Genomic DNA, 23,240 nt, shown 5'->3' on the forward strand with positions numbered 1-23,240 from the left:
ATTTATGACTGTTAGAATAAAACTAAATAGAACTATTCAGTTTAATTCAAAATATAATTGTTTTATTAATAATTATAGAGTTTTATTTAAATGTTATTTTTTTTTATTTTTTTAAAGGTTTAGAGAGTTTAATTGTATTTCGCTAGTGTTGTTTCTATATTTAAACTAATTTATTTTTCGTGATTTACATGTTTTATCTGATTTTTTATTTTCTTTTGAAGATACCAAGTTTTAACACCATTGTTGTTCTTTGCCCAAGCCATGTCATTTTCTTGCCACCACATCTTATAAACAAAGTTAACCACTACATCATAACGTGGACATGTCATCATCTCTTTGCCTTTTCATACTTTATTAATTTTCTATTAATCTTCAATAAATTTGGATTGGAATCATAAAATAACAAAAAAAACCAGCCATATTCTTCACTAGTACCTCTATGATGACAAGGAAAAAAAAATTCAATTTATAATTATAACTATAAACAAAATTAAAAGATTTGGGTGAATCCATGATATTTATTTTTGTATTCCTTCCCCGTACATAAAATATTATGTATTGCATTATAGAAATAATGATTATTTTTTTGTGATATTTCTGTTTAAGATTTCTAAATCTTATTTTTTGGGTTCAATCATGGAGCTTAATTTATTTATAATTTCATGGTCGTAAGTTATATTTATATTGTTTTATGTTTTTTATTTATTTAACACACTCTCACATATTTGAAGTGTTGAAGAGTATTTTAATATTAAATTAGAACTTGATGTTATGAAATAGAATTCTAGGTTATGAATTAAAAAAATAAATAAACAAGGACCAATAATAGTTATCTATGAATTTACTTCATAATCATCTAAAGCATAACATATATATATATATATATATATATATATATATATATATATATATATATATATATATATATATATATATATATATATATATATGCGCGCGCGCGCCTGTCAAAGAAAAATTAATAAAATCCATTTTCTAAATTAATGAATGCACGATTAATATATACTCTTATTTTATATAAATAGGGCCCCATTTATTGGAATAGGATAGGTTAATATTATGAGTTATGAATGTTATAATTGGTTAAATATAATATATATTTTATATTTCTTCTTGGATAAGTATAAATTCATAGTTCCTAGTTAACGTGGACTAAAATAGTGAATTTTTTTTTTCCAGAGTCACCAAAATAGTGTAGTCGGTGCAATGACTCAAAGCATACATTATAAATAATTTCTCTAGCTGTTTAATTATTTTCATTAAATAATATCCCATATAAAAAAAAAAATTGAACATTCGTTTTCTTTAATTAGGATTAGTGAAAACAAATTTTATTCTAGACCCGTCGATTTTCCTTTAATCCATATAATATATATATCTCCGTCCTTCTCGGTCATTGAATCCATTTACAAGGGACTCCAAATTAAGGATTCAAAATTGTTAGCCAACAACTGTTAGAAAGTAACTAGATTATTGCTTTTTTAACATTAAATTTTTTTTTCTAACTGTTAAAATTTTTTAACTAGAAAGCACTGAATCTGGCATTGATAGATGAAATTGAAAAAAAATCAATTAAAAAACTATGCAAAAATAGCAATTAAAAAAATTTAGACTAAATCCGACATAAAAATAAAATGAAATGAAATCTTCAAGGATGAAATTGTAAAAAACCAATCCATAAAGAAAATGATTTGAAAATAACAACTAAAAGAAACTTCACCAGATTTAACCCAAAAATTAAATGAAAAAAATTGCTTGGGGTGGAATTGTGAAAAAAAAATCAATTAATAAAACAATTTAAAACAAAACAAATAATAATTTAAAGAATGAACACCAAATTTAGAAACAAATTTTAAAAATCAAATGACCAGGGATGAAATCAAAAATCAAAAATCAAATCCAATTAGAAATAACCAGTGTAAATAAAACAATTGCAAATAAGAGAAGAGGGATTCAATCGAAAGGGAAAAAAAGTTAAAGGGTTGGTTTACTTTTCAGCATGGCGTGCACGCAAATCCAAGAAGAAAGAGAAGGAAAAAAAGATATTTTAGGCCAAATCGCACTAAACCACCATATACGCACCACTCAGGGAGGAAAAGGAAGCCGAGATGAATCCAATAATGCGGTGGAAGTGCTAGATCATCCATCGAAATCAGCCGCACGCGGTGCCCAAAATAGGTGGAGCAGCGCACTCGCCAATAACTTTTTTTTATTTGCATTGCACAAAACCGAAAATGCCCCCAAGACCAATCAATACTCACAAGAGACCATGCTGAAATTACCATAAAGCCCCTGAATGCAAGGCTAAAATATTCGCATGGAATGGGTAAGACGTAAATCCACTATTGAACCAAACATGAAAATACAAAATCACCCTTGTGCATAAAAGCATCAAATTAATTTATTCCAGGGTTATATTCCTTATTTTATTGTGCATTTACAAATGCAATTACAAAAATAACTCAATTTCCAAAAAACATTCATGTTATGTGGAAAAGACCATTCTATCCTCGAAGCAAAGTTAAAAGAGAAAATAACTAAGGGGCAAAACAATAATTATACTATTGAAATAAATAATAAATTATATCTTAGAGCACAATAAAACCAATAGCAGCTTTAGTTTTTTTTTGTTAATTAATACATTTTTTTTTCATTTGATTGTCAAAATTTTTAGGTGTGTGTGTGTGTATATATATAAAGTTAAATTAATTAGGAGTTTCTCTTGTTTTTTTATCAACATCCTTGGAAATTAACTTTTTTTAGATATTTTGAGTAAATTATAAACTAGTAATTTTAGTTTTGAAAAATGAATTAAATAGTTGTTCTAGTTTTAAAAATTAATCAGAAAGTCCTTTAATTAGTGTTGATAATATTTAATTTAGTAATATTTTGTTTTAAAAATATATTCTTTTCTCATTTTTTGATACTATCTACTTTTTTTTTTCATTAGTCAATTAAAACAAAAATAATATGGTTTTGATTATAATTATCAAATTAAGTTGGGATGTTCTTGCGGGTCAACCCAATGAACCCCCGATCCGGGGCCTGGTTCGGATACAATTTAATTTTAAATTCTTTTTTTTTTTACCTCTTTTCATCATCTCTTAGGTGCCTTTTATCTTATTTCCCTGGCACCAGTCCATAAATGAGTCTAGACTCGATGAATTCGGCATTTTGAGATCCTGTTGGCAAGTGGAAATTCCAAGGCCCATGCAACAGGTCATAAATACAGCAGGCTTGTGATGTGTGGGGTGCTCTATCTTCTTTCGTTTTTTGCTTTATTCTTAATTAATCAAGGATGGTTAATTAGAGACTTAAACCTGTGTTAGTGTAACATTGTTTCCCTTAATCCAAAATATATAATTGGTTTTATAAGGAAAGAAAATTGAGGACTATAATTTGTCTCTAAGATTATTAAAACTTATATTCAAATTAGACAGCTTGAGCCGCCTCCTCCTCTTCTCCGCCAGCCCTGTGGAGATATCGCCATCGCCATCGCCATCGATTTCTTAAAAAGAAAAGACAAATCAAAACCCAAAGGACCCATTTATGAAACAAGGAAGATGAGACAGCAACAATACCACTCCTTGTTTTTGTTTACTAGTACAGTAGAAACGCGTCGTTTGGCCACCCCTACTCTCACTGTAAAGCAACTGCTAGGAGTTAGGACCCACCCCACTTTATCTCTCCTCGATTACTATAATACCCCTACTCGCTATATCTTCTCTACATATAGATCAAAGGTAGGGAGGAAGAGCCGCGATACCATTCCACATTCTCCCTCCAATCGGCCGTCCGTTCAGAACCTCGGATAGATCGTACTGTCCTTTCTGACCGTCTACGTGGCATCTCTTTAATTCAGCACCTTCCCCTCGTTCTACTATATAGGATAGGAGCTTTCCATCTACTATCTGCCAGATTTTCCTTCCTGCCTTCTTTCTATCAAGAATCTAAGCTACCAAGTTACCAACCATGAGAGTCCGATCATGGCTAGCCTCCTCCTGCGCCACCAATTCCACTCTAGACTCCACTTTCTCCTTCTCAAATAACCAATCACAGCCTCCGAAGCATCTTGCTTCCGACACAAGCAGCTCCTTCAACAGCACTCCATCGACCACTAGTACCGCGACAAGCAGTGTCAGCCTTCAAAGCAATCTCTCCCTCCAGACTCTTCCTTCTGTCCCTTCCCTCCAAAAAATCACACCCGAAACTCTCAACGTCTCTTCTCTTTGCATAAATTCTCTTAAACCCCAGAAAAATCACCTCCCGATCACCTGTCTAGTAGTTCAAGATAACCTTCTGTACGCTGCTTCCTCTCACGAAATCAATGTCTATGATCGAACCAACTTATCCCTTGTCGATTCCTTCAACGATAAAGATTCCTCCTTGGGCTCCGTCAAGTCAGTCTCTTTCTGTGACGGAAAAATCTTCACTGCTCACCAAGACTGTAAAATCCGTGCCTGGAAGATATCGTCAACTACCAAACACCACAAGCTGGTAACCGTTCTCCCCACACTCAACGACCGCTTACGCCGTTTCGTTCTCCCTAAGAACTACGTGAATGTTCGGCGTCACAAGAAGCTGCTGTGGATAAAACACGCTGATGCCGTTACAGGTCTTGCAGTTAACGATAACAACGGTTTGATCTATTCTGTTTCTTGGGATAAGAGCTTGAAGATATGGAGGGCCAGTGATTTGCAATGTCTAGAGTCTATCAAAGCTCATGAGGACGCAGTCAACGCTGTGGCTGTCTCCGTTGACGGCATGGTTTACACTGGGTCAGCGGATTGTAAGATTCGGGTTTGGGGCAAACCGTTAAACGAGAAGCGACACGTGTTGGTAGCTACTTTGGAGAAGCATAAATCGGCCGTTAATGCATTAGCCTTGAAGGACGACGGATCGGTGTTGTTTTCAGGTGCTTGTGACCGTTCTATTTTGGTGTGGGAGAGAGAGGACAGTGCTAACCATATGGTGGTGACTGGAGCTTTAAGAGGACATAATAAGGCCATCCTGAGTTTGATTAACGTCTCTGATTTGTTGCTGAGTGGGTCAGCTGATCGGACGGTTAGGATTTGGAAAGAGGGGCATGATGGGAAGTACATTTGTTTGTCTGTTCTTGACGGGCATCGGAAACCGGTGAAGACTTTGGCTGCTGTCAGGGATAACGATAACGATGTCGTTTCGGTGTTTAGTGGCACTCTAGACGGAGAAATTAAGAAGTGGCAGTTGTCGGTTTCACCTTGCAGCCAAGACATTGCAAAAATGAATTTGTAAAATATTAAAAAAATAAACAAAAATTATTTTGATAAATGCAGTGCCTCTCATTCACTTTGGCTGCAATTAATTATTTGAACTGTATTTTTTTTTTTTGAATTAATCATGTGATTGGCCTTTTGCATGTGTGTTCATTAATAGTTTGTGATGGTGTATGTCCCTAGCTAGCGAAAGAAAGGCGACAGTATGCTTGACATCTAGATGACAGCATTAATTAATTAGTTGGTATGTCATGTCGTCTTAAATAATATAATTAATGGCGTGATTAACTTAATTTTTACTTTTTTTCTAAGTAAAAATATTTAAATGTGTTTGTTTGCTGAAAAGTAATTTTTTTTAAAAAAATAAATTCTGAAAAAATAAATTATTTTTTTTTATTTGGTAGTGTAATAAAAAATAAGTTCAAAAATATTTTTCAGTGTTTGGTTATGTCATGAAAAATAAGCTGGAAAATAAATTATTAATGTTTTATTTTTTTTCAAGTTTATTAAAATAATGAGGAATAAATCTTACAAATTAAAAAATTGAATGAAATTGAAAAAAAATATAATTTTATAAATTATCTCAAATAAAATAAATAATAATCAAAATAATAGAGATCAAATCTAAAAAATAAAAAAATAAAAAAAATAAAGAAATTAAAATAATAATAATTAACATTTCATAAATTATTTCAAATAAAATAAGTAACAATCAAAAGAATGAGGATCAAATTTAATAGATAAAAAATCTCAATTAAAAAATGATAAAGGAAAAGCAAATAACAATTATAAAAATAAGGACCAAAATTAATATAAAAATTAAATTCTAAGGGATGAGATTGAAAAACAAATATTCAAAACAAAATATATATCGCAATCAAAAGTTTGAGGACCCAATATAATCAACAAATAATATGATATTTTTAAATTTTTCATAACTTCCAGAAAGTGTTTTCCATTCAAAATAAAAGGAAAACACTTTCCTGGAAACCAAACCAAATTTTTCTTTGACTGTAAAGTGTTTCTGTTGATCGAAAAGTGTTTTCCGTTAATCAATTTTTTTAATAGTAAACAAACACAGGAAAGTTTGGAAAATAGTTTTCCGGAAATCAGTTTCCAGAACACAGCCTTAATTAATTCAGTATCCACCTTTATTTTTTTCTTATTCATAAATATTACTGTATTTTTTCTATAAATAAAGACTTTTTATAATAATATATTTTTAAATAAAAAAATACTTTTAAAAGCCCTGAATTAACCAACAACCCCTCATGTCATGATTTGTCTCTACACCATCCGAAACCCTTAATTAGGAACATAAATTAATTGCATCTACCTCAAGAAAAATTCTGAGGATGCCAAGTTTTGTACTGTTTTCATGGAAACGTGAGAGAGCAAGCTAATTACGGGTAAAAAAAAAATTATTTTATTAAACAAGCATTTTACTCGGCTGTTACTTGTGCAGTAACATTATTTCAAGAAAGCGTTCAGTCTCTCCATCCTATCTAAATAAAATAAAGGTCAACAAAACCAACAGTGGAAATTGCTTGCCAAGTTGATAAGAAATTACCACAGTTGACTATTGGGAGACTTGGTAAATATCTTTTGCTCAGCTGGGATTAATTATTCTTTGCGGGTCTAGCATTTCCTCGATCGGCACTCAACCATGAAAAAAGGAGAAGAAAATTCCGACGTGCTGCCGAAGCTGCTGGTAAAATGGTGTAAATGAATGTCAAAGAAAGTGCAAGAAATGTGCCGACACGTCAAGACTTTTCTTGAAGTGATCCTTTATCAGGCTCTGACCTAGCTAATTTAATATTGCAAGATTCTTTCGGGCCAATCACTCGATATTTTGACTCTGAAGTCCGAATAATGGAAGTGTACCAAACTGAAGAAGCATCTCCTTTGAAGATTTAGGTTTAGACATGGAGCGTATACAGGCGCGCACACAAATATGAAAAAAAGTTGAAATTGCAGACCAAAGAAAAAAAAAAAGAAAATTTATGATGCAATTTAATACCGTGTAACCAACCATCAGTAGTAGTTGGTTCAAGTGATTCGATGCTTTTTAATTTTAAATAAAAGTTTGAATTCAAGTTTTATATATAAAACATATTATAACCGAAAGAATTTCCTGATTCGACCGGATTAGGAGGTAGGATGAAATTTCGGATACCTACCTGTGTTTAGAAGGAACAAAAAGACATGAGAAACTACTTGCTAGCTACCATGTTAGGTCTCTATGTTTATAGGGGTGAAAAAGGCAAGATTCAACGTCATATGTGAGGCCATGAGTCAACCTTTAGGTTTAGGATGTCAAAATTGTTGGTCTTGTATTTCTCACCCTATCCATAGCTTGGGGAAAAAGGAATTAACTCTCGAAATATTATCCCCGTTCGTCTTCTTTCCCCTTGCTATTCACGGCAATGATTGCAGTGTCGTCTAAGCCTCGAAATGAAAGTAAATTCAAAGAGAACGGCCACGAAAAACAACGATGACCAAAGCAAAGCAAAGGGCCCCCTCTGAATTTTAGAACCTTTTGTATGAAGCTTCTCCTTGTATATATTCCTTTTACATTGTAAGCAGGTTGTGCAAGACAGCAAGCATAGAACTTCCAGGTTTTGCCCGAACGCAGGAACATTGACCGTACAATTATTGTGTTGTTTCTTCTTTGTTTAGACAGCCTAGCTAAAAACGAAGAAAAACAATACCGGGAAATTTGTCAAAGACGAGACAAATACTAGTGCCCATAGAAAAGGATATTTCAGAAGTCGATTCTTCGAGGTTGTTCTCCCCAAGAATGAAATGCAGGGTATGTTATTTTAATACCAATTAAATCATTTTGCTTATTAAAAAAAGTTGGCTCACCAACATGTATAAATCATATGTTATCTGGGTTGGTATAGCAAGCAAACTTTAAAGGTCAGAATTATTATTTTTAAAATATTAGTTGCTTCCACCATATTCATTACATGTTTAAGAAATAATTAACAACAAAACTCTAAATTTATAGAAAATAATTTTTTTAAGTTTTGTGTTTTGTTTGTGCATAAACATGAATAGAGAGAGTGCGGATTCCCGCAATACAAATTTATCCCAATTTCTGTTCTGGGATAGATTCTGCTAAGAGTTTGTAGAGAAAAAATAAAAATAAAAAAAATATTTTTTGATTAATTTTTGCTAATATCAAATTTATATTTATAACAAAAACAACACAATATTATATTAATATGTCTGTAAAATTAAAAAGATATATATACCTCATCGGATTAATATGCTTGTAAAATTCAAAAGAAAACTCTTGATACAAATTAACTAACTAAATAACTTAGCAGGAAGTGTTATATATAATTAATTAATTTTAAAAAATACAAAGCACACGCACACGCACACGCACACGCTTTCCTTCCAAATCTTCCCCCCAACATTTATATCTATTGATTGATTTAATATCCCTTATGGCATAACAAAACCTTTTTATCTTTATAATATATAATAAAATTCTCTTTATTTATCTACAAGATATACGAGCTATCAATTTTATAACATGATCAAGCCTCAAGCTGTCAAGAAGGAAGCAAAGGGAAAGGGTGTTGGTCGGGCGTGACCAAGTTGGCAAGTTGAGATATGGAGGTAAGGATCATCCAAGGCAGAAAGCCTGGTGCGTGCATGATAGCCTGTAGTGTCAAGTTGGTAAAAGCATTGAAGAAGATAATGTGAACATTTGACGCGTGGCACCTTTCTTCAAACCCATGACCACGCCAGCATCGTATTTTCTATGTGGACATATTCATATATTGATTCCTGGTCTCGTGAATTACAGCCACAGCACGAAAATTATATGGTCTACCCTAAAAAATAATAATTACATTTTATATTACTATAACAAAATTGGATCACGTTCCCCAAGTATTCACAATTCGATGCTAAATTGGGTCAAATATTAATAATTATTTCACCACACATCACCGACCCCACGTATTCCTAGTCTAGGGTTGTGATCTGTAACGCATATTAGTTGAGACTGCAAATGGCAAAAAAAAAAAAAAATTGTTTAAAGAAATAATCCACACCGAGTAGAAAAATTGAAATGAAGTCATGTGCATGCTAGTTTCGTCCATGTAGACTGTAGAGGTATTATAAAAGTAGAACTTGCATGATTTGATCATAATATATATTTAATGATATTGTTTTTTCATGAGATTTCTCACGCTGCTTTTGCAATGCAATCTCCAATTAAGTAGAATTAAGAACACAACTCTAAACGTGATTTCTTGTCTTATACAACCGTTAAACAAGCAATTAGCAGAGGTAAGCACATGAACCTGTCTCCTTGCCAGTTTCTTTATCGGTTTATATATAATTAATTAAGAAAGATTGTGCATGGACCGACGTCCATTGCATAAACCAGGGATTATGACTTAATTATGAGATTAAAAATGGGTAAAGTCAACACTTGAACATTGATTACACAGCTTAAATATTAAATGCTTAAAATAAGCTTACGTACGTAGAATGGGGAAAGGACTTGGGAGTTGCTTTGAAATAACTTATATAAAGTAATTATTGTAAATTGATAAGTCATCAGCTTAATTTAACATTTGATTTGGATAGGACCGATGGGCTTTGTAGTCTTGTTGATAAATTGATTTGAAAAGATTATTCAAATATGATATATAATTATAGAATCTAATTAAATATGCTCAAATCCGTTGAATATCAATGAAATAATTTATCTGATCAATCAATTCAAGTGTAAAAAAATGAAGAAATATAGTTAGTTCATGCATGTGACTCGAACCTGTTATTTTTATATAAAAAAGTAAAATTTTTTTGTAACAATTATTTTTGTATATATATATTTAAAATTTTTATTTTTTATTAATATATTTACTCAAAACTTTTAATTAGCTTACGGATGGATATTCAAGAATTAACTAAATAATTTGATTAGAAAAGAAATATAACCTAGAGAGATCAACATCAAAATGTTGTCATCCATCAACAATGATTTTTTCAGCTGGAACATTCCTTGAACTGCATGCAATTCCTGGAGGCAAAAGTTTCTTGAAAAGAGAACTCTTTCATTGGTAGTTCCGACGGTAGCCACGATAGGGCATTGCCTGGACAAGCATTGCACAGTCAACTTGCCAAGTTGAGTGCTCATTGTTTTGTTTTGGAAGATGATAATTGTAATATTTTATCCATGAAAGCATCTTGGACTTATGTACAGTGTAAAGCTGCCAAAAAGCTTTGCTCAAAAATCCATGGTGGTTTCTCATCCTTCACCGATACAAAAAAATGCTTGCTCTCCCCACAGACCCTTGTGATCCAGCTCTCTTTGACTGTGGTGTCTGTTCCCTTGACCTCGCCGTTTGTTTGTTTTTTTTTTTATATATTTCGTCCCATACTCCAACTCACGAAGAGAGCGTCATCGGAAATAGTCAATGTATTTAAAGTCCTGAGCTGTCTCCCACAAATTCACCTTTGCAAATCGCAGAAAAGATAGATTCAAGAGAGAGCTGGGAAACAGGGCATGGTCAGAGAAAATGAAAAATGATGAACTTTACTATTATAAAAGTCAATGCAACTTCAAATAACTTTAACTTCAAATCTCAAGTAAACTCAATCCTCACATAAATATTAACTTACAAGAGAATATAATTTGATAAAAAAAAATTAATGAGCATTGTTTTTAAATGAAATGATTCTTGATATCAATGAGCATTGTTCTCTCGTAAAAACATGTGATCTCTACCCAATTTGATTATTACAATTCAAAACACTCTCGTCTTCATAGTAACCGAGCTCACCAAAAAACCCCTAAACCAAATAACTTAAATTTATTTTCCCATATATAAGTTAAATTGATTTATTTTTTAAATGATGATATTACATGGATGTTTATAATACATATTTTATATAGACTTTCTTTTTTACTGATTTAGTCTAACAAAAAAAAATCCTCTTTGTGATGTTATTTTTCTAAATATTACTCAGCCTTATAATACCTTATGAAAATCTTAAGATTGCCTCTCTTAATTACAAATCATTGCTTTGCTAATGACTATCGCAAGTAATTTAGATTTAATTTTTAATTTTTAATGTAATACGTGTGAAGTTATGTAAATTAGTTGCTAACCTAGATCATTTACCCACTTTACATTGTGAATTGATTATTTTTTAAAAAATTTAAAAAATATCCAAGTATTATTATTGTATTTTTAAGAAGGAAAAAACATAAATTGAGTATAGATTGATCCGATATGATCTGGTTAACTTGACAAGTTCAAAGATAACCTGAATAGTAGAAAAATAAAACATGGTTTGAATAAAAAAATTTCAAGACAATATATTTTTTTAAAAAAATGTTAAAAGAACAATAAATTGAATTTAAATTGAGCCAGCTCGGGTTAACAAGTAAAATTTATAACCACAATCATGAGATTGTCATAACCTCATATAAAACAAATAAAAAAAATATATTAAAGTCTAGTTCTAAATCAATTCAATATTGAAGAATGAAGTTGAATAAATTCAATTAAAAAAAGGACAGAAAACACGAGTCAACCCTGGATAATTAACCTGCCAAACTTTGATAATGAGACCGAAATAACCTAATAGAAAGAAAATAAAAATAAATTATGAAATTCAATTTCCTAATCAGTTCAACATTGAAAGATAAAATTAAAAAAAAATCAATTAAAAAGAACAAGAAAAGAACCAAGTTACCCTAGTCTAACCCGACAAGTCTTTAACTAATTTGATAAGAAATCATGAAGCCTAATCTCCAATTAACCTAATATTGAAGGATGAGATTGAGAACAAAAGTCAATTAGAAAAATAAAAAAAAACTTAAGTCAACTGAGTTCACTTGTCAACCGAGTTTGGTGTTTATCTTGCTGTTGCTTCCTACTGGTGAACTCTCCCTTGTAATTAGTGGGAGAAATTCATGTTTCCGAAGCATAAATTAATTGATGTAATTACCAGTATTAAACAGCACGGTGGTTTGTTTCCAGCACCGTGTTACCTATCTCCTGCTACATCCCTGCCTTTCTTTTTCGATCTGGTCTCTTGTTTTCTACTGTTTTTTTTTTAAATTTTATGGTGATGAAATTGATCGATGCCCGCCTGTAAACAAATCTTCCTTCTGCGAAGTAAACAATGTATTCGAATAAGGAGCCGAGACAGAGAGAGTTCAAACATCAAAAGGTTAATTTCAAGTCTTCATGAACTTCCAGGGGGGGAACGAGATTAAAAATGCCCCACGCAATAAGAAATTGAATCAGTTACTGGATGTTATTAAGGGTTGAGTATGGATTCAAATCCCTAAAGTTTAATGGCTTTATGTTCTAAATGAAATCCTTGTCATCGAGGCCTAAGATATGCTCTGATTTCTAGTAGATTTTCCGATGAGTGGTAAGAACATTGCTAAGCAAATGGACATGTAGAAACTAGAAATGGTACTGCAAACAACACCTTTCATTAATTATAATCATCATATTACAATACAAATAACATGTAGTAGTAGAAAAGCCTCGACATATTCCACTCTAGAGCTGATGTAGCGGCAGCGACAGTGGCCGTGTCTGCCTTGGTTTTTATTGAAATAGATAGTGATTTAAAACGTAAAGTGCATACCGTATTACTTGTAATAAAGCTCAATCGGTACAGCAACGATACATGATGAACTTCTCCATTGGACGGCCGCATTCAGCACAAACAACCCCCTCTAGGATTCTCCCTGTAGCCCCTGGCAGTATCAGACGGTTGCAGTGTAACGGGCTATGGAGTTCACGGAGGTAATCAATCAGTGCAGGCAAAAAACCCTTTTCCTGTGCACCCTCCTTCCATATCTCAAAGTCAACAAAAGATTTCAATATGGTTTCTCCCTTTGCCTTGGCCATATCAGCAGGTCCCCTGCCGATCACAGCCCATCCTTGATCACTTCCATCGAAGCTGAGCATTGTCATTATCTCCTGCATGATGGCATCATTCTCTACAGTCCTCTTGTGTTGCATCTTGGAATGCCACATGCTCTCCAGCCTCACCCAAAAGAACCAGATCAAAGTGAGGTCTGGCAATACATGGCTAAGTTTCTCGGTCGTAATAATAGTGTTATTTTTCCTAACTTTCTCCCTGGGGTTGCTCTTCCCTACATAGAGCATTTCTAACGTTATACCGGCCCTGCTCGCAACATCTTTTGCAGTAACGGTGAATTTACGGATCCACTCAATGTCCTCCCCACCATACAAGCATATGTACTTCCCTTGCTCTATCTGCAATAACAATTAATTAGTTGTGTAAAATTCATGAATAATGCGCGTATGAAATTCATATTCACCAGTCGGGTTGTTGTCTAGTTTATGAATCAGTTTCAAGTTGGGGAATTTGAATCCCTCTGCCGAGAAATTGCAAGTAGTAGATGATGTCGATAGAATGTTGAGATAAAGACTGCATTTTAGTTTGATTATGCATGCAAGAGAGCAAAGTCATACCCAAGACAAGATCATTGGATCAATGCTATCTGCCAATAGCTCGATTTTCCAGGTTTCTTCTTTCCAGAGTGCGTCCTCCTAGTTGAGAATAACAGAATGACTTAGGTTGGCCTTAGCCAACCTTTTCTATTTATATATGTAGGGCAGAATACAGCAGTAACTGTAGGGATTACAACATTGGAATAATCCTACATTAATTTCTTATTCAGAGATATACATGCTATACATTCTATAATATGCCCCCTCAAGCTGAGGGTGGAGGATCGACCCGAAGCTTGAACCTGAAAGCAGTAAAGGACGCAGCGGAAAGTGGTTTGGTGAAAACATCAGCAAGTTGATCTCGAGAGGGGATAAAGCGAATCTGAATTTCCTTCTTCGCAACCCGGTCACGGACAAAATGATAATCTACCTCAACATGCTTAGTACGAGCGTGAAAGATAGGATTCGCCGAGAGATAAGTCGCACCAAGATTATCACACCAAGTAGTAGGAGCAGAGATGGAGGGAACCTGTAGATCTGTTAACAAATATTGAAGCCAGATGACCTCAGCAGTACCATCTGCTAAGGCTTTATACTCAGCCTCAGTGGAGGAGCAGGCAACTGTATGTTGCTTGCCGGATTTCCATGAAATCGGTGTCTGACCAAAGAAAACAAGATAGCCACCCGTAGACTTGCGATCATCAATACTCCCAGCCCAATCGGCATCTGTAAAACCATGAAGAGCAAAAGAGGTACCTCGAGTGATATGAAAACCATAGGATGTTGTTCCTTTGAGGTAGCGGAGTATGCGTTTAACAGCAACCCAATGGGAATCTGTAGGAGCATGCATGTACTGACAGACTCTGTTAACAGCAAAGCAGATATCTGGATGAGTGAATGTAAGATACTGAAGAGCACCCATAATTTGACGAAATCGTGTGGGATCAGAAAATGGATGATCCAGCTGTATAGCAAGTTTAGAAGGAGAAACTGGAGTATCAATAGGTTTGCAAGTAGTCATACCAGCCCGAGTGAGGATGTCAAGAATATATTTGTGTTGGCGCAACATCAGACCCATACCTGTAGACTGAACTTCAATACCTAGAAAGTAGTGAACATCACCTAAGTCACGAAGCTTGAATTCAGAACTTAGTAACTGGACTAGGTGATGAAGCATGACAGAGTTGCTGCCTGTAAGCAGAATATCATCAACATAGACGAGGAGATAAAAGATATTAGTGCCATCAGATAAGATAAACATGGAGGTGTCAACCTTGGAGGCAATGAAACCAATAGAGAGTAAAAAATCACTCAGACGAGTGTACCATGCCCTTGGTGCCTGTTTTAAACCATATAGTGACTTGTGCAGTCTGCACACATGAGATGGAAGAGTAGGATCAACAAAACCTGGAGGTTGTTTCATGTAGACCTCTTCAGTAAGAACACCATTGAGAAAAGCATTATGAATATCAAGCTGATGAATCTTTCAATTTCGAGAAACTGCAATTGAAAAGACTAATCTGACGGTGGCCTGTTTAATAACTGGGCTGAAAGTTTCCGAATAATCAATGCCTTCCTGTTGAGTAAATCCTCTAGCAACTAGACGGGTTTTATAACGGTCAATGCTGCCATCAACACGACGTTTGATGCGATATACCCATCGGCTTCCCACAACATTCATCGAAGGATGAAAGGGCACTAGGGACCAAGTGTGATTGGATCGTAAAGCCTTGATCTCATCACACATAGCATCATGCCAAGCAACATATTTATCTGCATCAGAAAAGGCAACAGGTTTAGAGGAAGGAAAGAGCAATACCCGGGTGGCAGCTGTATTAGCTGCAGCAGAGGAGACCATATTTGCTGTTTTGGGCTGCCGTGATCTAAGGACCATAGGGTGCCGGCTGAGCAATGGTGCTGCTGCAAGAGAAGGAGGTATCACAGAGGTGTCCTGATGCAGTGGATAAGCTGATAGATCAACCACCAGATTTATACCAGGGGAAGGAGCCGGGGAAGAAGCTGCCGCAAGTGGAGGGCTGGCAGCAGAGGCAGAGTCTGCAGATACCAGGTTACTGGAAGAATAAAGAGAAGCAGAGGAGGAACTAGAGGATGTCCCACTGCTATCAAGGACTTCATGTTGGAGAGCAGGGAACACTGACCTGCAACCTGTACCTGCAACAGTATGGTGAAATAAAGATGCATGTGGTGAGCGGCTAGGGAAGGATGGAGGCTGTGGTGTTTGGGTCGGCAGTGAGGGTAGGGCAGAGGCAGAGGCGGGAGGGGGTGTGGTGAACAGTGGGGATTGGGTTAGATTTGGGAGGATGGTAATAGGAGATGGTGTGTGGGTTTGAGTTGAGACCTGTGCAATCTGTTCAGATTTATCAAACGGAAAAACATGTTCATGAAAACGGACATGACGGGAGATATACATGCGATGAGATTCAATGTCAAAACATCGATAACCAAGGTGAGAGGAACTGTAGCAAAAAAAAACACAAGGAGAAGACCGAAAATCCAATTTATGATTATTATAGGGACGCAAAAAAGGAAAACATAGACAACCAAAGGTACGTAAAAAATTATAATCAGGAGACCGTTGAAACAAACAATCAAAAGGGGATCGATTATCAAGAACAAGAGTAGGCATACGATTAATGAGATAAACTGAAGTGTCAAACGCATAATTCCAAAAACGAAATGGAGCTTTACATTGACCTAGAAGAGTAAGGCCGGTTTCCACAATATGCCTATGACGTCTTTCTACTGTTCCATTTTGTTCGTGAGTATGAGGACAAATCAGACGATGATGAATACCAATAGTCTGAAAGAAAGTGGAGAGTTTGCGATATTCACCGCCCCAATCAGTTTGAACAGATTTTATTTTTAAGGAAAACTGACGTTCGACAAGAGTTTGAAATTGATGGAAGACAGAATAAACATCAGATTTTGCAACAAGTGGATAATACCATATATATTTTGTGTGCGCATCAACAAATATAACAAAATAACGATAACCATCCGAAGAAAAAAGGGGAGCAGGACCCCACACATCACTAAAAATTAATTCAAGCGGAGCAGAAGTTTTGTGACCAGTAGGTCTTAAAGACAAACGCGATGATTTTCCTAAGGGACAACTTTGACATTGAAAATTAAGACGTTTGTTGTTACAAATAATCTTATTTTTCGAGACTAAAAATTGAAAAATGCGAGAGGCAGGATGACCTAGGCGACGATGCCACAAATCAGCAGAAGCAGAGACGCAGGGAGACCAATAGGCTTGAGGAATTGACGGGACGGAAGACCTGAACTTGGACAAAGTGTAGAGACCATCTTTACTCTGTCCTGAGAGAAGTACTTCATTGGTGTTGAGATCCTTGACATAAAACATAAAAGGGTGAAACTCAAAATAAACATTATTATCGAGACAAAATTTCTGAACAGAAAGCAGAGGTTTCGTAATTGCAGGAACATGTAGGACATTAGATAAAATGAACGAACGATGTGGGTTATATATTTTTGTATGGCCAATATGAGATATGGAAAGTCCCTTACCATCACCAACATGCAAATTATCATTACCATTGTTTGGTTCTGAAGCAGTCAAGGTTGCAAGGTCAGGTGTGACGTGTTGATTTGCTCCGGTGTCCGGAAACCAGTCAGCAGTACCTGCAGAATTATGTAGTGCCAGATTAGCACTATGTTGCTGTCCATAGCCATGTTGCTGAAGTTGGGAGCACTGAGGAGCAGTGTGTCCAAAGGTTTGACATAACTGGCAGCGGGAATTGGATCCCCTGTTGCGCTGCCAATTTCCCTGCCAGCTGTTGTGTCTATTGTTGTTGCTGGGAGTGCTATGGAAGCTACGAAAATCAGGCCCGGAGCCAGAATTTCGAGGACCTCTGTGAAGGTTTTGTTGAGGACGCCAGCTGCCATAAGAACGGCCCCTGTTGCGTCCAAACTGAGCAGAAGGCTGACGGTGAGAGAGGAGTGCTGAAGGTGGGATGTTCGGCGCGGGCAACAATGGTGCATGAATGGCAGCAGATCCCATAGACAAGTGAGAGGATTTATGAATAAATTCATGAGTTAGCAGATGACTAAGCAAGTCTGCATATGGTAGAGGATCTATCCTTGTAACAAGACTTGTCACTAAGTCCTTAAATTCTCCGCGAAGGCCACGAAACACATATAGATTGAAATCGGTTAGCGAAATAGGCCGGCCAGCAGCTGCTAGCTCATCAAATAAAGTCTTAGCTTTTTGCAGAAATTGAGTTACCGAATCATCACCTTGTCGAAGGTCTTGAAGGGAGCCATGAAGTTGCATAATACGAGAATTGGATGTAGAAGCTAGAGCTTGCTCAAGTGTGTGCCAGACAGAACATGAGGTTGGACAATCAACAACAAGATGAAGAACTTCCATGGATAGTGAAGAGAGCAAGGCACTTAGAATGAGTTGGTCCTGTTGTTTCCAACGAAGAAAGAGTTGAGATACCTGAAGAGAGACACCATCGGTAGCAAGAATATGTGGAGAGGGGCAGGAGTTTGAACCATCAACAAAGCCGAAAACTCCTTGGCCTAAGAGATACGGTTTCATCTGCATTCGCCAATACAAATAATTGGTGTTTGTCAATTTCAAAGAGATGACCTGATGAGTGTTGGAGAGGGACACAATTGACACGATAGAGGCTGCAGAGGCTTCAACAGAAGAGGCCGGCAGCAGAGGAGCATTATTGGGGTTGAGAAGAGTATGGCCAACATCTGTTTGTTGTGGCCACTGCAGAACTGAAGCTGAAGAAGAAAGTGGTTCTGCGGCAGGAGTGCAGGAAGGCATAACCGGTGCTGTTGCAGAGGAGGAGATGGTTGCCGGCTGAGAGGGATCCATTGCAGAGAGGAGAAGAGGTGTTTTAGTTTATTTAGGGCTCTGATACCAAGTTGAGAATAACAGAATGACTTAGGTTGGCCTTAGCCAACCTTTCCTATTTATATATGTAGGGCAGAATACAGCAGTAACTGTAGGGATTACAACATTGGAATAATCCTACATTAATTTTCTATTCAGAGATATACATGCTATACATTTTATAATACTCCTTTAAGCTGGTGAGAGGGAAAGCCAGGCTTCCTCAAATCCACATCATGTGGATTGCATTGGGGTTGACTACTCTCCCTCGTGGATCCAAAACCACAAGCAAGGGTCTATGTTGAAATGCCACACCTCTTTGATGTACCTGATGACTGCAACATCTAGCAATGAAGGGTGATAGACAGAGTACCATGGCATAATCCTTTGAAAATCCTCATACAGCTTTTGCTTTGTTTCATTCCACGGGGATGATCTGTCCACAACTGGGAGCCATACAACCTCATACTGGCTCTCTGGTCTTCCTGGTTGCTCCCGCGCCTCACTGTACATTTGTTGCAGCAGTGAAAGCTCTTCGTGGGAGATATCGAGGTCCGAAATCAGCAGCAACACACTCCTCCTTCTCAACACATCAATGCTTGCCTGTAATCAACAGTGGGAAATCTGTTCTATCCTTGTATATTCATATAGGAGGATCATTAACAAATATTCTAGTCAGGAAGTATGATTGATATCTGCATAACTACTATGCATGTGGTAAGATTTCAAGCAAGACCGCATGCAGTTTTTACTCAACAATCTTTCTGGTGTCTATCATCCAGTGAATTAACTCACAGCAATATAATCTGAATAAAATGGACTGAAAGAACAGAACAATAACCGAACCCTTTTCTTGGTGGACCCATCAAAGAGTGGTAGTTGATCGTCCTTGGCATAAATCAAAGCCTTTAGAATCTTCATGTTGTCAATGTGGAAAGCTTCGAACAGGCTCACAAGTGTTTGAAATGCTTCAATATGCCTTTTCTCATCTGGGCCACAGAGAGATCACTAGTTATCACCGTCCAGCATTTATTTTGCATCAAAACATAATTTTTTTAAATGGTGAATATTATAATATACTGTTTGATATGAATTGCACTTGTTTGAGTGGGCTCGGACTCACCTATGTGCTGAAAACAAAGAGTGAGCTGCTTCATGAGATGGCTGTGAATGTTATTAACCTTGTGGGCCAAGCTTGATAGCTCCCAAGCCTCTGTTGTGGATGCTATGTACCTGTGGAGCAGATAGTGAGATGCAAAAGAAAAGTTTAGCACCCTTTTCACTCTACTTTTGGCTGCTTTGCATGCATGTGCGAACCGTTCTACTACTTTCATAGCCAGAGCCAGAGTAGACTGAGCTTGTCTGTATGTTATTTTGGTGCAAAATATTTCGGATTGATATAAGCAAGTCATTGAGAAGCAACATGTCTATTGGCTGGGAATGGAGCAAATTTATCATGGAGAAGGAAACACATACTCATGACCCATGCCAATAAGGCCCATAATTTGTGATGCGCAAGCCACAACACTCCTGATGGTCCAGTAAACAGCAGTGGGGATATGCGCAGTGGCAGTTAACATTTCTGGAGTGTCAGGGGTGATGTATCGAGACGGAAGCTCCTTGAACTCAAATATGCATTTGGCCACATCCATCACGGCCTTGATAAGGGTTGTAAGTTCCTCAAACTTGGGCTTCAGATTGTCAGCTCGTTCAATTATATCCGGCAATTGCTTCAGAAGTGCAACCGCTTTAGCTAGTGGGTTTGTAAGGTAAAGCTGGGCGACAAGCCAAAACTCCCCATAGTTCACGGCAAATCCAGCTAACGCTAGCACCACCTTTTCGTCCCACGAGTTGTTTGATACCAAGTTGAATATTGCCAAAGTTGTTGCATGTGCATCTCCACCTCCAGAACACTTGCAGGACATCTGTTGGAAAAAAGCAGCGTATTCATAAGTGTCTTTAAACATCATGAACTTAATTATAAACCCACAAATCTTTTCTGTCCAAACTTACCTCGCTGGAAATCTTGTTGATATTGTATGACAGCATCTCGATCGTTTCATGAAAGCCATTTTGAAGAGCCTTCTCTTCCAATTCATCAAGTTGTGCTTGATGAGCTCCCTAAAATATAGAAGTCACCAGTGATGATCAGAAACATAATAATAATGCTGAATAAATTATCATACCAGTATAATAAGCACATAAAAATATAGCATGCAAGAGGCAGTATTACTGGTTAGGTACATACCTGCTGCAGAACAATGCTGGTCATGCCTAGGGCAGGAGCGGCACGGAGGAAAATGTCCTCAACAATATGAAGAAGAGGCTTCACTGAAAATTCACGGCCATCAGGAGCATGAGTGGCCTGAATTTGCTTCATCATTGCAGTGTCATCAGATGATGAAAACATACAGCGTTCACGGCCATCAGGAGCATGAGTGGCCATCGAGGTCAAAGAAAACTATATAGATTCAAATTCTAAGAGGGAAAGAGAGAGGAGCGAACAGCTTGTGCTGGTATGGATTTGGTTAGCTGATCCGAGACTTGTATTTATAGGTCAAAGCAAGAATTAATACCTTGCTTCAGACGGGGTTTAAGCTCTGACTGATTGCTGATTTTACTTCTATATATTTTGTGGAACACGTTGATGCCGAGCATGTCACAGGTCCATACTTTCCAGTCAGCCCATGATCGGAATGTTGTTTCAGCGGCAACGCCCTAGCTATGCTTGTTGAGACTCAGAAGCTGAAATCCTTTCCTTTTCTTATAGAAATCATTAACGAGTTGTAACTCATCTGACATCAATGTAATTTACTCTTTTCAAGAGATCTGGAATTCAAATTTCAACGTCATAGAATGAAACTACGTTCTCAAACAAAGAGAAAGGCAGCAGCACTCTGATCATATTTGTATGAAAAGCAACATTTAATCCACTAGCAATTATCCGAGGTGTACACTGACAGAGCCAGAATTTTTTAAATAAAAAAATAAATTATTAATATTATATATTATGTATTATGTAGATATATATTATATAAAAAAATTAATTTGAAATATATGTACTAACTCGTTAGAATACTTTTAAAATAAAAAATTAATTTGGATTAATTGGTTTTTTTCACAGTTTGGTTTTTTTAATTATTTTTTTAACTTTTTGGATTTAATTAATTTTTTAGTTTTTTTTTCACCTCTAAAATTAACAATAGGTAATTTAGATTAATTGATAAAAAAAAAGAAGAAGCAATCTGCTAGATATTATTAATATTAATATAAAAAGAATTAAGAAAAAAAAAAGATTAAGGGGTTGCCCTCTCATTACCCTAAGTGGCTCCGCCCCTGGCTGCCCCCGTTTGTAAAATTCCAAACCAAGCGACCTTTCTAAATTTATGAGGATTGATTAATTAATTTTGTCAAACTGTAAGTACTAATTTATAGTTTAGTCACCTTTCTCCCCATTTCTTTACATTTTAAAAGGGTGTTTCCTATTTGCTCATCCTGCATGAGTCAAGTTATTAAAATTCTCCTCTATCCTCTGTAGCACTCCGCCGATATGACCAGTGACCACCGTCAGGTTGGGAATGCCGCCACCGCTAGAATTAACAATTTATCAGCCATGTATTATTAAAGAGAAAAACCTATCAATATATCTTTATATACAATTTATCAGCCATTTATCCTCTTATAAACAAAAACAATCAATTATAATTAATATTTAGTTTGTTCTTATTCTTTAATATACCCCTTTATCATTTATTAATTCTGTTAAATTTAATGGTAAAGTGTGCACCACATTATGGTTTTAATATGATTTAACAAAAAAGTACTTTAAGTCAATGTGATACCTTTAAAAACTATTAATGGTCGTGTGCGTTGCGTTACATGAGGTCGTTCCAATATATAACTAAGCTTTACCCAAGTTCAAATCTTTTTTATTATTATATATTTACTTAAAAGGGTACTTTTATTAATTCAAATTATATTATTATATATTTACTTAAAAGGGTACTTTTATTAATTCAAATTAAAATTACTCAAGCGTTGCTAACGTAACTGTCAATTTAAAAAAAAAACATTTGTGTGACAAAAAATATTAGAGTATAATAAAAAGTTAAAGGTTACAATTGATTGCTTTTTTTCTTTGTTTGAGAAGTAAGAGTATATATATTGATAGGTATTTATTTCCTTAATTAAAAAAAAACTCTCATCACCAAATTTTAAGTGTAATTGAAATATAACATTATCTCAAACTAAATATCATAAAGAAATTATAAAAAAACCATCCAAGAAGAGTGAAGGAATAGAAAATTAAAGAAGGTCGTCTTTTAGTTCAGAACAAATATATCAAAGAAACAATATATAAAACTATTGGATCATTGTCGATTTGCGCTTAGACTATCCAAATGATTGATTTTTGATCCTATCGAACTTGAAATAAATAATAGCCCAAACTTTATGAAATTCCAAAGAATGACAATATGGGGACCAAAATCGAAGCATAAGGTGGAAAAGGAAAAGGATAAGGAAGAACCTTATATTCTCAAGACTTGAAGGCCAAGGAATGTGGGAATAAGATAGGCGTTCGAGATCGGGCTAATC

General features: G+C 35.6%; 1 protein-coding gene and 1 non-coding gene across 2 annotated transcripts; both read left to right on the top strand.

The window, feature by feature from the left end:
• Positions 1 to 3,759: 3,759 nt before the first annotated feature.
• LOC133697886 (protein JINGUBANG) lies at positions 3,760 to 5,328 on the top strand. The gene has a single exon (XM_062120708.1). The coding sequence runs from the start codon at positions 3,991 to 3,993 to the stop codon at positions 5,290 to 5,292; it is 1,302 nt and encodes a 433-aa protein (XP_061976692.1). The 5' UTR covers positions 3,760 to 3,990; the 3' UTR covers positions 5,293 to 5,328.
• A 6,849-nt stretch (positions 5,329 to 12,177) lies between these two features.
• On the top strand, positions 12,178 to 12,321 carry LOC133698090 (small nucleolar RNA snoR137). Its single transcript, XR_009843014.1, has one exon. It is a non-coding gene; the product is annotated as a small nucleolar RNA snoR137 (small nucleolar RNA).
• Positions 12,322 to 23,240: the final 10,919 nt, after the last annotated feature.

The sequence above is a fragment of the Populus nigra genome, chromosome 6 (assembly GCF_951802175.1).
Source record: "Populus nigra chromosome 6, ddPopNigr1.1, whole genome shotgun sequence".
NCBI classification, from domain to species: domain Eukaryota; kingdom Viridiplantae; phylum Streptophyta; class Magnoliopsida; order Malpighiales; family Salicaceae; genus Populus; species Populus nigra.

Excerpts from the sequence above, each read along its gene's own strand:
- LOC133697886 (XM_062120708.1), top strand. The coding sequence starts at position 3,991 with ATGAGAGTCCGATCATGGCTAGCCTCCTCCTGCGCCACCAATTCCACT.